Source organism: Xyrauchen texanus, chromosome 36, assembly GCF_025860055.1.
Source record: "Xyrauchen texanus isolate HMW12.3.18 chromosome 36, RBS_HiC_50CHRs, whole genome shotgun sequence".
NCBI lineage: Eukaryota > Metazoa > Chordata > Actinopteri > Cypriniformes > Catostomidae > Xyrauchen > Xyrauchen texanus.
In genome coordinates, this window is record NC_068311.1 from 17804406 (window position 1) to 17823571 (window position 19166).

The following is a 19166-nucleotide window of genomic DNA, read 5'->3' on the forward strand; positions in this document are numbered from 1 at the left end:
TGTCAAATCTCTAATTGAATGGTGTTTTTCACTCCTCCCTTCTCTGTAAAGGACACAATGAATAGGCATTATTGTCTTATCTACTGAAGTCAGGATACAGAGCCTTAATTCATGATCAGTATACGTTGCTTTCTGTCTCTTCAAATAGCTAAAGACTCTCTTGTTTCAATACAACTATGGCAGATGGACTTTATACTATACATTAGGGTCAGAACAAATGGAGTTAATGTGTGCTCTTTGTTTAAAATATAATTTTGTTTTACAGGACAGTGATGGCAAAGTCAGCAGAGTAATCCGTATTGGAAACAAGAAAAGTTGGGCAAATTATCATATGTAAATTATTGTAGATAGTCTATGAGAAAATCCCATTCCTGTTATAGGAAACTACTCATATCTCTCTCTCTCTCTCTCTCTCTCTCTCTCTCTATATATATTTCAAATGACCTGTTCATCATGACTGGAATCATCATTGTTGCAGAGTCTCTTTTAATTAATTAACTGACCTTTCATGAAGAAGAACTTTTAATCATCTCTGAAATAAACAGTACTGAAGGGGCCGGTTCACCCCTGTCTATTCTGCCTGTTGATGAGTTAAATACATTAACAATTGTTATAATAAAAAGTAATCAAAGCGTTTTTAATCATGTGCATTTATTCAGGATATATTATAATTACAAGTAATTTGTGTATTTGACCTCTTAGATGTGACCAAGGGTCTGGTTTCTGTTTCTGCCTTTTGAAATGTTGAGAACTTTGTCTCAGTAAAGTCTATCTCTATTGACTGAAACTTCAACTTTGACTCCTGGTCTTCATTGTAAAAACTGGTCTCATTACTGGGCATGACTGTATTGCCCTACATTACATTATCACTTGTTATCCATATTATGTATAATGTGTACAGTGAGCTTCTCTTTTACCTCCTATTGTCACTTGGTGGGTGAATCTCGAGAATAAATATCAGGGCAAAATATAATTAATTTTATTGTCTTTTGATAACAGGATTGAAATATGATATGGGCATTTATTGACAGTTTTAATTAAATTCACCCTAGTAGACAGATTCCTACAGATAAACCTTGTTTAGGTTTTTGCAAGTTTGATTGGGTATGCCAGCTGTGAAGTTTGATACGGTCTCAGTATTTGTTCGGGATGGGTACAAAAGTACCTACAGTAAAGTTGCAGCAAAGGAAATAAAACAGCCCTCAACACAACAAAAATAATGTCAAATGTCTAGACTCCCAGGCAAACAAAAGAGTAAATCCAGTGGTCAATAAATAGAAATGTTCATGTCATATTTTTCATATATATTTTTACTTTGTGTTATAGGTACCAGTTCTCTTCACCTGGCGGGCTGCACAGCTGAAAACCTGATTTCCCCACATGGAGTTTAAAGCTGCACTTAATTTTAACATGACAAACTTGTTAAAGACATGCATTGCATTGATTTCTGAATTTACACATTTGAAATATAAGTTGAGCTTGGTTTCTCATGCCAGAAGTTTATTTTTCTCTTTTAACCAATTTATTTGACTTGCCCTGCCAACATTTTCACAGGCCCCACCACAAAAAATTATACATTCAATAGCATATTTATACAGTACGTCAGAATGTTTTTCATTTGCTTTCTTTATAGAACAAAATACAAAAAATCATGTAAAAATCAATTTTTATTTTCAATAATAAATTATACAATTATAACTCCAAGAAAATCATGAAATCAAATACTTTTGTTTGAAAATGATGGCACACGTGGCAAAATATTACTGATTTGTGTAAATGAGTGCAGTTGCTGTAGGTATCATCAGTAAAAACTAAAAAACATTTCAATAGTAAAGCAAATGTACAGACTACTCTTACTCCAACTTAACAAGTTCTTTACATCTTATAAACATCGACAGTCAGTGAAGGTTCCCGTTTCTATTCGTAACAACAACAAAAAAAGTACTACTAAAAATGCCTTCCATTTACAAAAAGTATTTTTTACATTCTTAACATCTTTAACAAATGTAACTTTAACATTTTCTTTCTCTAACAAGCAGGTACAGATGTACTGAACATTTGTTTGAAAGGTATTACAAATATAACAGGAAAATGGTGCTGAAACTCAGTTACAAGTTCCTACAATGTCTTTTTTCTTCATACAGGTACGCATTTGTGGTCATTATAATTCCTAACATATGCATAACTCTTCCCGCATTTCTGGCATGTGTAAGGTTTCACTCCAGTATGGATTTGCATATGAGCTTTCACATTGTTGGGTTGTCCGAATTTTTTCCCACAGACCTCACAGCTGTATGGCTTTTCTCCAGTGTGAACACGCCTGTGTCGCCTTAAGCTTCCCGATAAACGAAAGGACATTCCACAAGTTTCGCACTTGTGCGGTTTTTTACCAGAGTGAATGAGCATATGCAGTTTAAGACCATTTTGCAGGCCGAACATCTTTCCACAGACAGAACATTTGTATGGTGTTGCTTTGGTGTGAACAACTTCATGCATTGTCAAACCAGCTCCCTGCGCAAAAGCCTTACCACACACTTCACACTTGTACGGCGCCACGCCAGAATGAAGTTTCTCATGTTCTTTCAGTGAATATGTACTGCTATAGCTTCTACCACACACTTTACACATGTTTGGATCCTTGTCTGTGTGAAGCTTCTGATGCATGCTGAGTGTAGAGGCAGTAACGTAGCTCTTCCCACATATCTCACATCGAAAAGTGTTCCCTTTATCCCTATGTGTGAGCTGGTGCTTCTTTAAAGCATAATTAAAAGCAAAACTTTTCCCACATATTTCACACATGAATGACTTCAGAGCTCCATGTACCGTCATGTGCCTCTTCAGATATTTTGTCAAACTAAATCGCTTGCCACAAACATCACATGCATGACGTTTCACACCACTGTGAATATGAATGTGGCTTCTGAGACTTATGAGATGCACAAACCTTTGGCCACACACTTGACAGGCATGGGGTTTCTCTCCTGTATGCTCAACCTTGTGTAATTTCAGTTTTTTGTTAGTCTTGAACGTTTTGTCACACATGCTGCATTTCCATGGTTTCTCATTTGAATGAACTCTTTTATGGCTAGCCAGGTTACCAGAAGTTGAAAACTTTTTCCCACATGTGTTACAGCTGTATGGTCTTTCACCAGTGTGGATTCTCTGGTGTGCTTGTAAACTCCACTTTACAGTGAAGCCGTGTCCACATACGCCACAAACATATGGCTTTACTTCCAGGTGAACAAGTTCATGTGTCTTAAGATCCACGAATGTCTTTCCACAAGTTTTGCAGCTTCCTTTTATCTCAGTGTGGTTCGATTGGTGTTTCTTGAGTCCTTTAAGAAATGCAAACTTCTTCCCACACTCATCACATTCGTGAAGGGTGCCTTGTCTACACCTGTGCTGCTTTAATGTATGTTTCCAGAGGAATTTCTTTCCACACTCATTACAGTCAAATGATATGTTATTCTTTCTTTTCTTTGTTTTCTTGGATTGTGCAGTGGTCTGATCTGCCTGTTTGTTTACTTCAGGTTCCTGGTCTTCCATAGAGGCAATATCATGCTTTTCAGCTGCAACACAAACAATATACACTAAAAAATATGTAAATAAATGGTTTAAATTACATTTATTTCAATTAAATTTTAATTAATTCAATTTATTGTCAATTTGTTAAAGTCTTAAATAATGCTTTGAGTGCAAGCATAAATTGAATGCCAAAGCAAATGTAGTTGCTTTGCCATTTCCAAACTGTACCATTTAGAACATTGGAAATACTTCATAGTCCTTGTTCATTTTAATTAAATACTTCACCTTCATTCATAAGTACAGCATTTAAAGATTAATCAATTCAAATGGATGGACATATTCATCATTGATATGTGTAAATCTTAAAAATGGAGCCTTTGGGGGGGTTCTTGTGGCTACTGAATGCTAGAAGTATGGCAACTTAGTAAGTCTTGAGGGTAATATTTTGGTAGTAAGCAGCAGCAAAACATACTGAAGTATGGTTCAAATTATTGTGTTTTAGATCAATTTCTAAACTTTATTTTAGCTTGTCATTACACATGAACAGCAAAGCTGAGAGGCACACACCCTCTGTCACAACTGTTGGCATTGGTTTCTCTTTGCCATCAATCGACTCCTGAGAACAAAATTCAACAAAGTTACCCTCCTTTCACACTAAACAAAACAATCAATTCAAAAGTTGTCGCAAATTTTTTTAGTTAATACATAGTTTAATCATTTCAATGAACAGACCTTAACAGGGTCTTGTTGTACAGTTTCTTCACGTGACAGATTCGATCTCTCTGGACTCATTGATAGAGTCACATCTACTTCTACAAAATCTGAGAAGAGGAGGAAAAATAATCACTAGAAATTCACAATGAAGATGTTAACTATTTTATAAGACATAGATATATGTACTCAAATTATATCTCCAAACTGCATTTGTGGTTTCTAGCTTCAAATAATTAAATACAAATTTAACTTTTCATAGGATTGAGTAAACTCTTGAAAACTAACATCATATTTTACAAGATAAGATGTCTTACCAGGCACATCGCCGACAGTCTGCATGTCTTTGCTTTCTGCAGAAATGTGCAAGGCCTTCAAATGTGTTTGCTTCGTTGCACAGCAATATCTGTAAAGTCTGCATATTTTCTGAACAGCCACCTTGGTGAAGGTTTCCATCACTGATGTGAGCTTCGCCTGCAACAGACATCAGTTAGTGATAAATACACCTGTATTCAAATTTGTAACAACAGGATGATATAAAGTTAAATGATGATATACATTACTCTTGAAATATAGGTAAATTCTAATTTTAAAAAAATCTACCTAGAATTAATAGATTATAGAGAGCAAAACTCAATGAACAGGATATGTGAGCGTTCATGGATGATCTGACGGTCACATCAACTTCAGTGACAGGATGCTGCTGGCTCCTTCGCAGGCTGGAGAGGTTCATCACGTGGGCAAGCATGGCTTTCAAGCCAGCCAAATCCAGGTCCTTGGTCCTGAGGAAGGGGATAGTGGTCGATAAGTATCGCTTCCACCTGGAGGGATTCCTAGTTCCATCAGTGTCCGAGAAGCCCGTGAAGAGCTTCGATGGAACCCTGAGAGACACTGCGGCGGTCCAGTCAACACAGAGGGAACTGAAATCATGACTGTCAGCAGTGGACAAGTCAGGACTCCCAGGGAAGATCAAAGCATAGATCTATCAACACGGAATCCTGCCAAGACTCCTTTGGCCACTGCTGATATACGAAGTCCCGATAACCACCGTGGAGAGTTTTGAGTGAAACATCAGCCAGTTCCTTCGCAGGTGGCTGGGCCTGCCGAAGAGCCTTAGCAGTATTGCTCTATATGGGCACAAAAACAAGCTGCAGCTTCCCTTCACCTGACAGAGTTGTTTAAAGTCACCAGAGACAGGGAGGCTCCTCTGCAGGCATCACAGTGAGAAATGAAAGGAAGTGGCGGGCTCAGGAGGCAGTTGAGCAGGCAGAAGCAAGGCTGAGACATGGTGTCTTGGTAGGCAGTCGGAAGAGCAGGGATTGGTAGTCATACAAGACCCCACTATGACAAAGCGCAGGGGAGTGAGAGACAGCGGCTGGTCCAGGAGGAGATTCGTGCTGAGGTAGAGGAGGAACGCCATAGTAAGACAGTGGCCATGTGTCAGCAGGGAGCTTGGATGACCTGGGACCATGCATCTACCAGAAAGATCACCTGGACAGAAATTTGGAAGTCAGAATCAGCGAGACTCAAATTTCTGATTCAGTCGGTATACGATGTCCTCCCAAGCCCATCCAATCTGTATACTTGGGGTCTTGTGGAAACTCCAGCATGCCCACTGTGCCTGGCAAGAGGTTCTCTAGAGCACATCCTGAGCTGCTGCCTGAAAGCCCTGGGAGAGGGGAGGTACACATGGCGCCATGACCAGGTGTTGAAGGCAGTAGCGGATACCATTTGCACAGGAATACGACAGAGCAAACAGCAGCTCCCAGCAAGGCACAACATCGCCTTCGTCAGGGCAGGGGAGAAAACGCAGGCAGAGCGGAAGATCTCAACAGGGCTGCTAGCCACGGCTCGTGACTGGCAGCTGAAAGTGGATCTCGAGAGACAGCTGAAGTTCCCAGAGCACATTGAGAAAACAAGACTCAGGCCAGACGTGGTGTTAACATCTGACTCCTCAAAGCAATTAGAGATCTTGGAACTTACAGTCCCCTGGGAAGACCGCATAGAGGAAGCCCATGAGCGGAAGAGGGCCAAATACCTTAAGCTGCTAGAGGCCTGTAGAAGGAATGGATGGTAGGCCCGCTGTGAACCTATCGAGGTGGGCTGCAGGGGATTTCCAGGACAGTCTCTGCACCGGGCACTCAGGCTCCTTGGCACCAGAGAGTTGCAGGAAAGAAAAGACACCAGGAACATCATTGAAGCTGTGGAAAAAGCTTCAAGGTGGTTGTGGATCAAGAGGGGGGATCTATGGTGTAGCGTGCCTCTTGGACACAAGCTGGGACCTGATCATCCCTGGTTGGGTCACGTCTGATGATTAGACCCGAAACACCCGACGACCCTGGGTTCATCACTGATGATGTGTCCAAGTCGCATCATTTACATACAAATGGTGTTTCTCTAAACTGTGACCAATCATCTGGATAACTGACAACAAAACTATCTGCATTTTATTATTATTTTACAAACAATTAAAGGGATAGTTTAAATATATATAATACGGTTTGACTTTCTCTGTTGAAAACGCAAAAGGAAATGTTACGCTGAATGATAGCCTCAGTCACCATTCACTGTCGTTGTATGGGGGGAGTAAATGGTGACTGCTGCTAACGTTCTACCTAACATCTCCTTATGTTTTCACAACAACAACAAAAAGTCACGATGGCGGAAAAAAAAATTAATACAGGTCTGGAACGACATGAAAGTGAGTCAATGATGAGCATTTTAGGGCGCACCATTCCTTTAAAAAGTGAGAAACATACAAAACGACGTTCAACAGCAGAGTATATATAAAATTACCCGTTTGAGCAGTCTTTCATTCATTTCAAACGTTGTTTTAGTTGTGGCGGGACATTCACAGTCGAAAACTTTCTGAATTTCTTCTCCAGCTGTTTCCGTCAGCAGAGTCATTATAGACACTGTTTGTTGGTGAAATACTTCATACTCCACCATTGTGCACGATAAATAGTTGCAGTATTTTTATTGCTAATCTGAGAATGCAGGAAATCTGCAATGTAAACGATTTCGTGATATATTTAATAAAAACTGCGGGGAGGTTTTCCGTTCAAGTTATTTTCATCTCACAACCTTGAGAAAAATGCAACTACTTCCGCTTGAAGGACAACATTTGTTTTCAAAATAAAGGCTATCGGTCGTCGGATAAGATTTTATTTACGACGACGAACTATGCTTAAGACGTAGATTTACATATTTAAAAAAAACAAACTTTATTTTTGTACAGTAGTTTAATGCTTGTTAGTCTACATCTGAACAGGGCGATACAGTTAAAACTCAGCCTGACCTTTATTTTGAAAATTAACTATCGCACGTTTCCGGCGGCCATCCGCAAGTGAGTTATCTGTGGGGAATGACGTTTGTCCCACTTTAATATTATCTCCCTAAGAATCATGTATGAGATTAAAAAAAAAACCTAAAACATTACTAAATAACTTTAAACTCTTAAATAATGTCGGGAGAGACAGATCTTCAGGTATGCTTTCATTCATTCGTCATTCAAATTGGGGGCGAAATGCTTTTAGGAGAAGTTAACCTTAAATTTAAGTTCATTGTGTACATTATGCTAAATATGTATGGATCATAGTTTGTTTCACAAAACGAATATCTTATATTTTCGGTTCTTGATTAGTAACAGTGATTAATATTAGACTGACACTTGAATATTTCATGCTGGTGTAATATTTAGATAAGAAATTACATTCCACCGACATTTATAAGTGTGCAGTTCAGTTAGTTGGAGATGATTACATTTGCTATTGGTGTTTTTGGATTACAACTGCTGGTTAATGGGGTGATTACATCTTAACTTTCTACAATAGAAGTAGATAGAGTAAAATTATATATCTAGTTAGAGTCAGTAACCGCTTAGTTGTTGTCTCATATTCTGTCAAATCTCTCTAATTGAATGGTGTTTTTCACTCCTCCCTTCTCTGTAAAGGACACAATGAATAGGCATTATTGTCTTATCTACTGAAGTCAGGATACAAGGGGCGTAGAGCCTTAATTCATGATCAGTATACGTTGCTTTCTGTCTCTTCAAATAGCTAAAGACTCTCTTGTTTCAATACAACATAGTACTATGGCAGATGGACCATATGTATACATTAGGGTCAGAACAAATGGCATATTAATAAGTTTCTGCTCTTTGTTTTGAGATTCCTAGAGAAATGTTCAACATTGATTAAAATATTATTTTGTTTTACAGGATGGGGATGGCAATGTCAGCAGAGTAATCCATGTTGGAACCAGGAAAAGCCAGGTAAATTATTGAATGTGCATTTATTTGTGTTCAGTCTATCAAAATTTTTTAATTCTCTTTAAAGTAAACTACTAATGAAAAACAATCTAAGACTTTTGTATTTTTTACCATAATAAACAATAATTGTCACACACACAAATAAACTGTTTAAGATATTTCTTGAATGTCTAACTATATGGCATATGTTTTCATCTCTTAAGGATTTATGCCTTCTCTAAAATTAATGTATACTTTTGTCACATTTCCATATTAAACATAATTATTTCTTTTTTTAATGAGCGAAACACACGAAGAAATGTCCAGGTCATATTCGTTCAGGCAATATATATATAAATTATACAATTTATATATATATATATATATATATATATATATATATATATATATATATATATATATATATATATATATATATTATATTATATTTTTTCTTTTGTATTATTATAATTATTATTTTTGATTTTAGGGTGAACAATGATTCAGGCATTTATTGACAGTTTTCTGTAAAAAAAATCACCCTAGTAGAACACAGGGTGTCCTGTGGACAAATATTGGTCTTGTGGTTTTTGTAAATTTGGTTGGGTGTGTCAGACGTGATAAGTTTGATAAGGTCTCAGTCTTTGTCATGGTAGGTACAAGAATACTTACAGTTTTAGTGAAGAAACTAGTAACAACCCTCAACCAGAAGATGAACCTGATAGGAACCTCACATTTTGGAGGAAATGGGATATTGTTGAATATTTTTGTTATTTCCTTCTATTCCAGCTGGCTCGCATTCAGACAGACAGTGTTGTTGAGAAACTCAAGGAGTTACACCCCAATGTGCGTTTTGAAATAGGTAAGACAACATTTTCCAATGTGCAAAACATCTAATTCAGCAATTAGTTCTGCTTGACACTTAATTTGCAAACATTGCAGGTTTACCGAGTGTAATACAATAAAATGTTCACGATATATTCCGCTTATACTGTTTTCCACTCCAAACAATCTTTACATTTTGTTTCAGTGGCTATGTCAACAACAGGAGATAAAATACTAGACACCGCTTTATCCAAAGTAAGTCCTAATACAAAGCCCAAATATGTAAATGTATGGCTATATTTACAGTTAGTTCTCATCACTAATTCCTGGTAGTTGTTTTAACAAATGAATGTTATGGGGGCCTGGGTAGCTCAGAGAGTTTACTACCACCCCTGGAGTCACAAGTTTGAATACAGGGTGTGCTGAGTGACTCCAGACACATCTCCTAAGTAACCAAATTGGCCTGGTTGCTAGGGAGGGTAGAGTCACATGGGTTAACCTCCTTGTGATTGCGCTTAGTGGTTCTTGTTCTTAATGCGCCGTGTGGTAAGTTGTGCGTGGAACGCAGAGAGTAGCATGAGCCTCCTCATGTTGGGAGTCTCTGCGGTGTCATGCACAACAAGCCACACGATAAGATGCGCAGATTGACTGTCTCAGAAACGGAGGAGACTTGTCCTCCATCACCTGCATTGAGGTGAGTAACCACGCCACCATGAGGAATTAGAGCGCATTAAGAATTGGGCATGCCAAATTGGGAAGAAAAGGGGATAAGAAAAAAAATAAAGTAATGTTATTGTTAGAATTCATTAGTATAAGAGCTGTAAGAATTAACACATTCATGTATGCAATTCATTTAAAAGTCATTTACCATTAATACAGCATAAACAAGCATAAACACTGGTTTTAAGGGCAAAACCTATGTAATGTTTGAACCTTTTGTAAAGTATTGATGCTCAGACTTTAATAATGAATGCGGCTTCAAGATTGCTGCAACCAAGTTGCAACCAAGTGGTGGTGGTGGCATAGAGGATAAAGCACAGGGCTGTTAATCAGAAGGTCGCTGGTTCGAACCCCACAGCCACCACCATTGTGCCCTTGAGCAAGGCACTTAACTCCAGGTTGCTCTGGGGGGATTGTCCATGTAATAAGTGCACTGTAAGTTACTTTGGATAAAAGCGTCTGCCAAATGCATAAATGTAAATGTAAGTGGATAGCCACAGTCTACTGGCAGATTAATATTGTGAGTTTTTAAGAGATTTAATGCCAACTTATATGGGGACTAGTTACTTTAATTAGTCAAACTCCCACTTAGACTTTGTTAAACATTTAATGTTACTTGAATTGGTGCTATTTTAGTGCATTTCTAGCTTTATACTTGGGAAGGCTTTGTTTGGAAAATGTTAATCAAGCATTATTTTGTTACTTTTTTTATCTCTTTCCAAAGATGGAAATAAATGCATTCTGACAGGAAAATAAGTATAAATAGTGTCAGATTTCAGCACTTTCGAAATCTGCAATGAATCACAATTGAATAGAAAAATTATACAATTAATCCGATTAAAGATTTTAATCAACTGACAGCACTAATTTGTATTGTAAATATCAGTGTACTGTATGTAAGTGCTTGCTGCACAAGTGTTTGGGAAAACGCTTTTAACAACATTTATCAAGTGTCATTAAATTGTGTGTTAAAGATTGGCGAAAAAAGCCTCTTCACAAAGGAATTGGAGAGTGCTTTGGAAAGAAATGAGTAAGTCAGTCCTTCATTGCCTCTTCTTTACATAAATTGATTTATTCTATTCAGTAAATCACCACTACACAGATTTTTGCTTTCAGTCTTTTGGTGCATTTGAAGTTCAGAGGTTTATGCTTCAATACATGTGCTTGGATGTTTCAGGATGAATAATGCTGTTGTAAAAATGTTGTCTACATAGGGTAGACCTGGTCGTGCACTCTTTGAAAGACTTGCCTACTGCTCTTCCTATGGGTTTCACTATAGGAGCTGTGCTGAAGTAAGTTAAAGAGCAATAGTTTCACTGTGTTCTGAAATGTAGTGATGCAGGCATGCTTCCTCGACATCTAAAGAGCCTTTTATCTTAAAAGTACTTTGCTTGGACGTAAATTACATGTGGGATATAAGTAAACTAAAACCTTATACTGTCTAGTGATTTAATTAACCATCATTAAAGTTTATGAATTGATGTACGTACATTGGATTAACTTCCATTTATTTGTAAGTCATTTTAGATAAGAGGACTTCACTGTGATTATGACTGTGTTTATCTTTATTCTCTCCAAAGACGAGAAAACCCCCATGATGCCGTTGTCTTGCACCCCAAAAATAAAGGCAAATGTATAGATTCCCTCCCCAACAAGAGGTAAAAGCAGTGGTTAATACACAGAAATGTTCATGTCACATCATATTTTATTATTTATTTATTTTTTAAATAGCTTTTGCATATTTTATTTACAGTGTTATAGGTACCAGTTCTCTTCGCCGGGCTGCACAGCTGAAAAAAAGATTTCCCCACTTGGAGTTTAAGGACATTGTATCTTAAGCACTTAAATTAAAAAATTTGAATACTTGCCCCGACTGTGCATTGTCATTAAATGCTTATAAAAAGCTGTATAAGTGTATGAGCAAGAAAGCCCTTGATGTTTTTTTTTGAGTTTGCTTTAACAATGATGTCTCAGAGGGGTAATCTCAACACACGTCTGAAGAAGCTGGACGAAAAGGATGACTTTTCCGCCATAATTTTGGCAGCAGCAGGCCTTAAGAGAATGGGCTGGGAGAACCGCATTAGCCAGGTGCCTCCACTATTTTCCCTAATGAGTAAAACACTAAATATTATTGCATAATTTAATTGGTTATTGAGATTAATAGCAATCAGTGACATACACTAATATATTTAGGACACTTTAACCAGCTCTGTTCAGCCTACCTTGTCTTTTCTTGCATATGACCTCTTGTTTATCTCCTTGTTTTAGATCCTCAGGCCTGACGACTGTATGTATGCAGTCGGACAGGTGGGTAGCATTTGGTGTCCCACTAGCAGAGGTTTGCTGCATTTACAAATTTCAAATACCAGGCATAAATGGAGCTGGTCTGCTCATGCCAGTAGTTCATTTTTATTGTTTTTTTTACTCTTTTAAATAAAAAAATCGATTTATTACTTGCTCTGCCAACATTTTAACTGTCCACACCACCAAAAATATAAAAATTTTATTTTTCGCAGTATTATAAAATTGAATAGCATATTTGTATGTGTCAGAAACATATTTTTAGTTTCACGTTAAGTAATTTATAATTATAATTATTTTTAATTTTCAAAAATAACTGGAAATTATACAACTATTATGTAACTCCATTAAAACTATGCATTAATACAGTGGCATAGAGTGCAAAACATCACTGATGCGTCCAAGACTATCACAAGTCATTTTTGCAATTTCAACAAAACCTCATCTGTGTTAGCCAGCTAGAAAACACAACCTTGGTGACAAGCTCAAATCTGGCTGCTCAGTTTGCATTCTGTAGTGTCTGTTAATGACTATAAGAGTTCAGTTGGTAGCATCTGTAACACAATAAATATATATTTTTTTTACAATAGTAAATGAGGCATACAGACTACTCTTACTGTGTTTTTAAAGGGAGCACTGGCTGTTGAAGTGAGAGCTCGGGACCAAGACATCCTGGAGATGGTTTCGATATTGAATGACTCGGACACTGTGCTGAGCTGCATCGCAGAAAGAGCGTTTCTCAAACATCTGGTAGTACTCATGTTCTATTAAACCCCTCACTCCAATTTCCTACTTTATATGCTTGGCTCCATAATGGCTCAGTATATAAGATATGCAGATAGAGAGGGAATGTAGCATCTTATCTTCCATTTGTTTTTTCATAGGAAGGGGGTTGCAGTGTTCCAGTTGCTGTTAACAGTGCAGTTAAGAATTCACAGGTAGAGAAGAGAGAAAATGATTATAACTCAACTGAATGACAGATGTGTGTAGTATAGTATGTGATGATTATTTTTGTATTTAATGTGTGAAACTGTTCTTTTTGCAGCTATACCTGACTGGAGCGGTGTATAGTCTTGATGGCTCAGATAGTCTGAAGGAGACCATGCAGACAAGCATCAGCTCAGACAATCAGGTTGTAATTCCCAAAATATGACCACATAACAATGTTAAAAATGTCAAAACATGTCTTCAGCATGTCAGCTATTTCAAAAAGGGTTAAAGTACTATGTTCATGTACTTTTGTCAACAAAATTATTTGATTTGTCTATTCAATAGATTTTACAGTGACCCCAAAATGTATTTGGCCACTTTTGGACATTTTAAAGGATAGTTCACCCAGATATAAAAATTCTCATATAATTTACTTATCCTCATGCCATCCCAGATGTAAATAACTTTCTCTCTTCTGCTGTACACAAGTGAAGAATATCTCAGCTCTGCTGGACCTTGCAGTGCAAGTGAATGGTGACCAGAAATCTTAAGGTACATAAAGCAGCATAAAAATAATCCATACAACTCAAGTGCTTAAATCTGTCTTCAGAAACGTTATGATAAGAGTGGGTGAGAAACAGATCAATATTTAAGTTCTTTTTTACAATAAATCTCCACTTTCAATTTCAGATGTGAAAATGAAACTAAACAGGCACCACGTGTGACCTTTACAACTGAAAGTGGAGATTTACAGTAAAAAATATATATATTTTATATTTTTCACCCTCAGCTTTCATATTGCTTCTAAAGACATGGATTTAAACAGTAGAGTCGTATGGATTACTTTTATGATGCTGTGGAATATAATATTTGTTATGATGCAATGCTGATGTGAATGATTCTGCATCAATGCATAAAAACAAAATAATCTATTTTTCTTTTATTCAATATCATATATATGCCGTTCTGTTTTTAAATAAAGTAGTCTTATTTAATATGAATAAAAAAAATTGCTATGTCCTCCAGAAGCAAAGCGCTTGCATCATGATGCTGCATCTGATTTTCATAGATAGGTGGAGTGGCAGAAGGAGAGCAGCAGCCGGTGCTTAAAAATGCACTTAACTTTTCAAAAGCAGATATTTGGCACATTTTGGCATTTACGAAGATATGGAGAAAAACGAGCTTGATTAAAAATATGCTGCGTGCAAGATATGTCGAGCCAAGATTAAATACTTTGGCAACACAACAGATATGAGGAATGACATCTCTGTTTTCACCCAGAGCTAAAGTTAACAGCAACCCTGCAAAACGCAGCTAATCAGCCAACAATACATCAAGTGATGGTATCAAATTTACCTCAGAACTCTTAAAGGGCAAAGAAGATCACACAGTCCATTGCCACATTTATTGCAAAGGATGTCCACCCTTACTCTGTCATGGAAAACACTGGCTTTCGCATCCTCCTCCATACCCTGGAGCCAAGATACAGAATCCCTTCTCAAAGTTTTTTCACAGACACAGCTATTCCTGTTCTGTACAGTGACACAAAATCCAGAGTGATGGAGTCAATGCGTAATTCCAGCCAAGTGGCCATCACCTGCGATTCCTGGACATCCATCGCCACAGATTCATATGTAATGGTAACTGCTCTTTATTAATGAAAGAATTGGAGGACAAGATGCATCGTGATGCATCAATAATCATTTTATAATCTGAATCGTAATCGAATCGTTTGGCAAGTGAAGATTCACACCTCTACTGCTTTTATCTTTTTGAACTTTCAAAGTTCTGGCCACCATTCAATTGCATTGTATGGACCTACAGAGCTGAAATATTCTTCTGAAAATCTGAATTTTTGTTCAGCAGAAGAAAGAAAGACATACATCTGGGATGGCATGAGGGTGAAAAAAATTATGAGAGAATTTTTATTTTTTAAGTCAAACTTAATGCCTAGTTGTAATTGCATTATATACAAAGTATCAAATCAAGTGGCATCTGTAAACAAATGATGCTAGAGCATTTCTCTGAACTAATTTAACTTTTCTAAGCCTTTTATGCTATGACATTTAACAAACTGGTTTCAGTGTAATTTTTCATGGATGCATGAAGTCAGTTTGCCTCAAGTTAACAGAAGTGTCCTAGCAAAATATCCACAAGTGTAGAACATTACAACAACTCTGGACAAGTTCAACAATGTTTGGGATATATATATATAGTTTTAAAATGTAAAATCTGACAAGCTTCCATTTTATAGAAGATTTGTGCTATATTTCTTTCAAATAAATGCCACTATGTTGTTATTTTGTTGTGCAGTGCGAAGACATTCATACATTTTAAAGTGTGTCTTCAGTATCCATATATATTTTGTGGCAACTGTACATATTATTTCCAAAATCAGAATTTAAACTTTGAATTTGAAACTGATTTTGGCATGTGTGTGAACTCATTATTACCAGATTGTGGAGCAGGAGATGGTTGATGAGAAGGCCCAGCGTGTGGGCATCACAGCTTTAAAGGTGTCAGGAGATGCCCAGGATGCTGCATTGAAGTTAGGAGTGGACCTCGGAAATTTGCTGCTCAGCAAAGGGGCCAAAGATATACTGACCATAGCAAGACAGCTTAATGATGCTCGATAGGATTGTAGTCATAGATGAATACGTACAACCCCTTTCCAGACAATCATGCTCTTTTCTCCTCCTATCATCCCATATGAACCTATCATAAACACTCCAAGTATTTATTTAAAAAATGTCAATATCAACAACTGTTTATTTGTCATCCAATATAGATGACCTTTATAATTTGTGTTTGTATTTAGACTGCAATATGTTAATATTGCAGTCTTTGGTTAGGGTTTTTCCACATAAAACTACTAACACATAAAATTGTTGTAAATTCAGTAATAATGCCTAAATAATGACTCAGTTATTATTCATAACAGCTATTTGCCTAAGAACACTTGTATACATTTTAGTCTGTGATCTTGGCATATAATTGGAACAGATCTGCATTATAGAGAGCTATATAAATAAGTAATTATATTTTGAAGCTGCTTGAAGTATCATCTTCATTTTACTTTTTATGCAACCCATTTGCTGACTGGTTTTATGCATAAGTGAATTTATAATAACCTGAATTCCACTACAAAATTATTATAATTTTTTTTTTGCTTGATGTAGTAGCTTTTGTTTTTTCACATGCTGTATTAATGTGTATAACTCTTAAGATTTGATGGTATTTAGAGTGTAAATTAGTATGGAAATGTTTAACCAATCAGTTTCATTCAAACTCGTGACTCCGGGGTGGTAGTCAGCATCAATACTCGCTGAACTACCCAGGCCCCCCATGTTTCATGCCTTATTGAGCCTTTTAAATCAGTTGTCAGATCTAACTTTTTCAGTGCCTGAAAAATCAAGATTTTTGTGTATATGCAGGTGTGATGGAGCTGTGAATTCTATGAGCGACTTATACAAGCCTTAATGCAATGCATAATTTTTTTCATTCACTCAGATTCAAAGAAGTCATTGCTTTCTCTAGTTGAGTAGATTTCTTTGCCAAACTTCCTCTTGTGCCTGCAGATGAAGTATGTTGAATGTTAGCCAAAATTAATTTGTTGTAATATTATAAAACTGATTTTTGTTCATGGTTTAGAGCCACATTGTAACTGATGCCAAGCTGATTCCAAGTGCAAATATATACATGTCAGACCTTTGAACTGTTATATTCCCAAAAGTATATTTAGTTTCATGTAAGTATAGTTTTGGAAATTTCAGATTGATGGATATTTAACAGCGTGTTAAACTGAACTTATTGATATTATTAGCATCTACATTTATAACATAACATTTTCTAAGTGTGATGGTTTTAAGAGCATATATATAAATTATAAAGACCAAATAAATCAGGCAACAGAGTATTTATAATGTGGGGGTTGTCTCTTGAAATGTAGTGGTATGATACTCTCTTAAATGTGTATCTTTAGTCTTTGTGTGATTTTGGAGTTACACTGACACCTAGTGGCGTGGATGCAGCATCATTCAAGCACAATAGCGTTCATTTACAGACACCGATGTAGATATTCACTAATCACAGACAACTATGATCAATTTAATCCATGAGTGAAAGTGTCAATTAACAGGGCAAATACTGAGATCAAGCAAGTAGTATTTGGCTGGTTATGTGATTCTAACATGGCAGCCCCCATTAGGGGACCCTCTCCATATAGAATAAAACAGCTTTTATAAGGCTACTGGTATGACTGGAGTCTTGATCTCATGTGAGTGAAAACATTTTTAATGGGGGAAGAAATGACTGCGTACACCTTTAAATGTAAAATTTCTGCCAGAAAAGTAGAATGAGAATTCACAATACTTTAATTGTCTTATAAACTCGTTGTCAGGTGTCACCATTTTCCTAAATCGTTTTAAATTTGACATGAGATTGGGCAGAGGTTATCGGGTGATAAATGAAAGAAAATATATTATTTTTAAAGTCAACATAACTGTCTCTTCTCTGGGATTTTAACACAAAAATGATCATAATCATAATCAGTTTGCTTTATTATAGAGGTGTGCTCTTTTTAAGATAATTGATGTTGAGTAAAAGTTAGTTGTACACATTCAGTCTATTTATAGGATAATTTGGAGTCAATTTTTAAATTGCCTCCAGATCTGTACTTCTAATCCTTGCTTTATTCAGTTCTGAAGTCCTCACGAGCCCCTTTCTTTTCTATCCTTATAATTAGAAAAGAAAAGGCATGCACAGTGTAAATGTGAAATAGTGCAGAACTGCCACATATGTCAAGCTTAGACTCGTCCAGATGTGTTCTGAGGATGAACTCATTTTATGAGCTTGTGCCTTCTTCAGTCAACTAGTTGTGGCATGTTGCCATATCATCCCCTCAATTTCAGAGGAAATTACATACCACACTGTCCTCAGCAGTGTAATGCTAATAATCAGATACTGCTTTCATAAATAGTTTAAAAACATGCAAGTATTTGTGCAACACACAGTTGTTTGTGATTTTTTCCAACAATTCCCACCACATGCAGTGTCCTTTCCACCACCAATGCCGTTTCTGCCACTACCAGGGGGCCCCACAAAGTAAGGTAGTTTTTGTTGGTATTTATTATTATTTGTAATAATACATTTTATTATTGCTCAGAAACGGCCCTGTCCACCACATATCAAATTCTGTGTTGTGTTTATTTGGAATTCTGTGGTGAAAATTTGTTTTACAAATGTTTATTAAATAAAATGTTTGACTGTCTTGCTAAGTCGAATATCATAGCTAACGTATGTATTCGAAATACTCACAATTAAATAATATGTTCCACACTGTTGCATAATTTGGCAAAATTACAGCTTGATTGGAAATGACGCACAATAAAAATATTCTACTTACAAGGGATACTCACAATATGAAATATGAGACAATGTTTGAAAATAAATATATGTTTTACATACACTTACTAATACTTACACTTTTGTTGACTTGTTTATCAAGGCCACTAACTTTTGAAAGAAAGAAAAAAAAACTTTATTAGGGGCTAAATTGTTTTGTGTGATAGAAATGGCATCACAACTGTGTTCTTGTTTAAATTTACATTTAAGTAAAAACATTTTTAAAATATAAATAATTAATAAATAATTTTCACACAATACATACTGAAAGAGTATTTCACTCTTTGTTTAGATTAGCGTAGTCTTATAGGTGCACTCAGTCATTTTTTCCTCATTAAAAAAGTTTAACTTCTAAAGACATGGATTCATGAAATCATGAGCACACATTAAAATGACGACTCCAGTCATAACAGTAACCTTATAAAAGCTGTTTTATTCTATATGGAGAAGGTCCGTACATGGTGGCTGCCATGTTAGAAACACATGATCAGTCGAATACTAC

General features: G+C 36.4%; 2 protein-coding genes across 4 annotated transcripts; one reads left to right on the plus strand and one right to left on the minus strand.

The window, feature by feature from the left end:
* Positions 1-1499: 1499 nt before the first annotated feature.
* On the minus strand, positions 1500-7309 carry LOC127630281 (zinc finger protein 883-like). 2 transcript variants are annotated; one of them, XM_052107782.1, is made up of 5 exons: positions 7033-7309; positions 4554-4710; positions 4258-4346; positions 4093-4141; positions 1500-3569 (listed from the first exon to the last, which is right to left on the minus strand). In XM_052107782.1, exons 1-5 carry the CDS (start codon positions 7183-7185, stop codon positions 2137-2139), a joined length of 1881 nt encoding a protein of 626 aa, XP_051963742.1. In that variant the 5' UTR covers positions 7186-7309; the 3' UTR covers positions 1500-2136. The 2 variants fall into 2 exon arrangements, with proteins under 2 accessions (XP_051963742.1, XP_051963741.1); XM_052107781.1 differs by having other exon boundaries at positions 4063-4141.
* Positions 7310-7578: 269 nt separating this feature from the next.
* Positions 7579-17169, plus strand: LOC127629949 (porphobilinogen deaminase-like). Of its 2 annotated transcripts, none has more exons than XM_052107278.1 (14): positions 7579-7723; positions 8456-8509; positions 9275-9347; positions 9516-9565; positions 11005-11060; positions 11245-11322; positions 11611-11688; positions 11784-11859; positions 12005-12118; positions 12299-12337; positions 12962-13081; positions 13216-13269; positions 13377-13463; positions 15718-17169. In XM_052107278.1, the coding sequence occupies exons 1-14, from the start codon at positions 7700-7702 to the stop codon at positions 15895-15897; spliced, it is 1083 nt and encodes a 360-aa protein (XP_051963238.1). In that variant the 5' UTR covers positions 7579-7699; the 3' UTR covers positions 15898-17169. The 2 variants fall into 2 exon arrangements, with proteins under 2 accessions (XP_051963238.1, XP_051963237.1); XM_052107277.1 differs by lacking the exon at positions 7579-7723 and adding an exon at positions 8271-8359.
* Positions 17170-19166: the final 1997 nt, after the last annotated feature.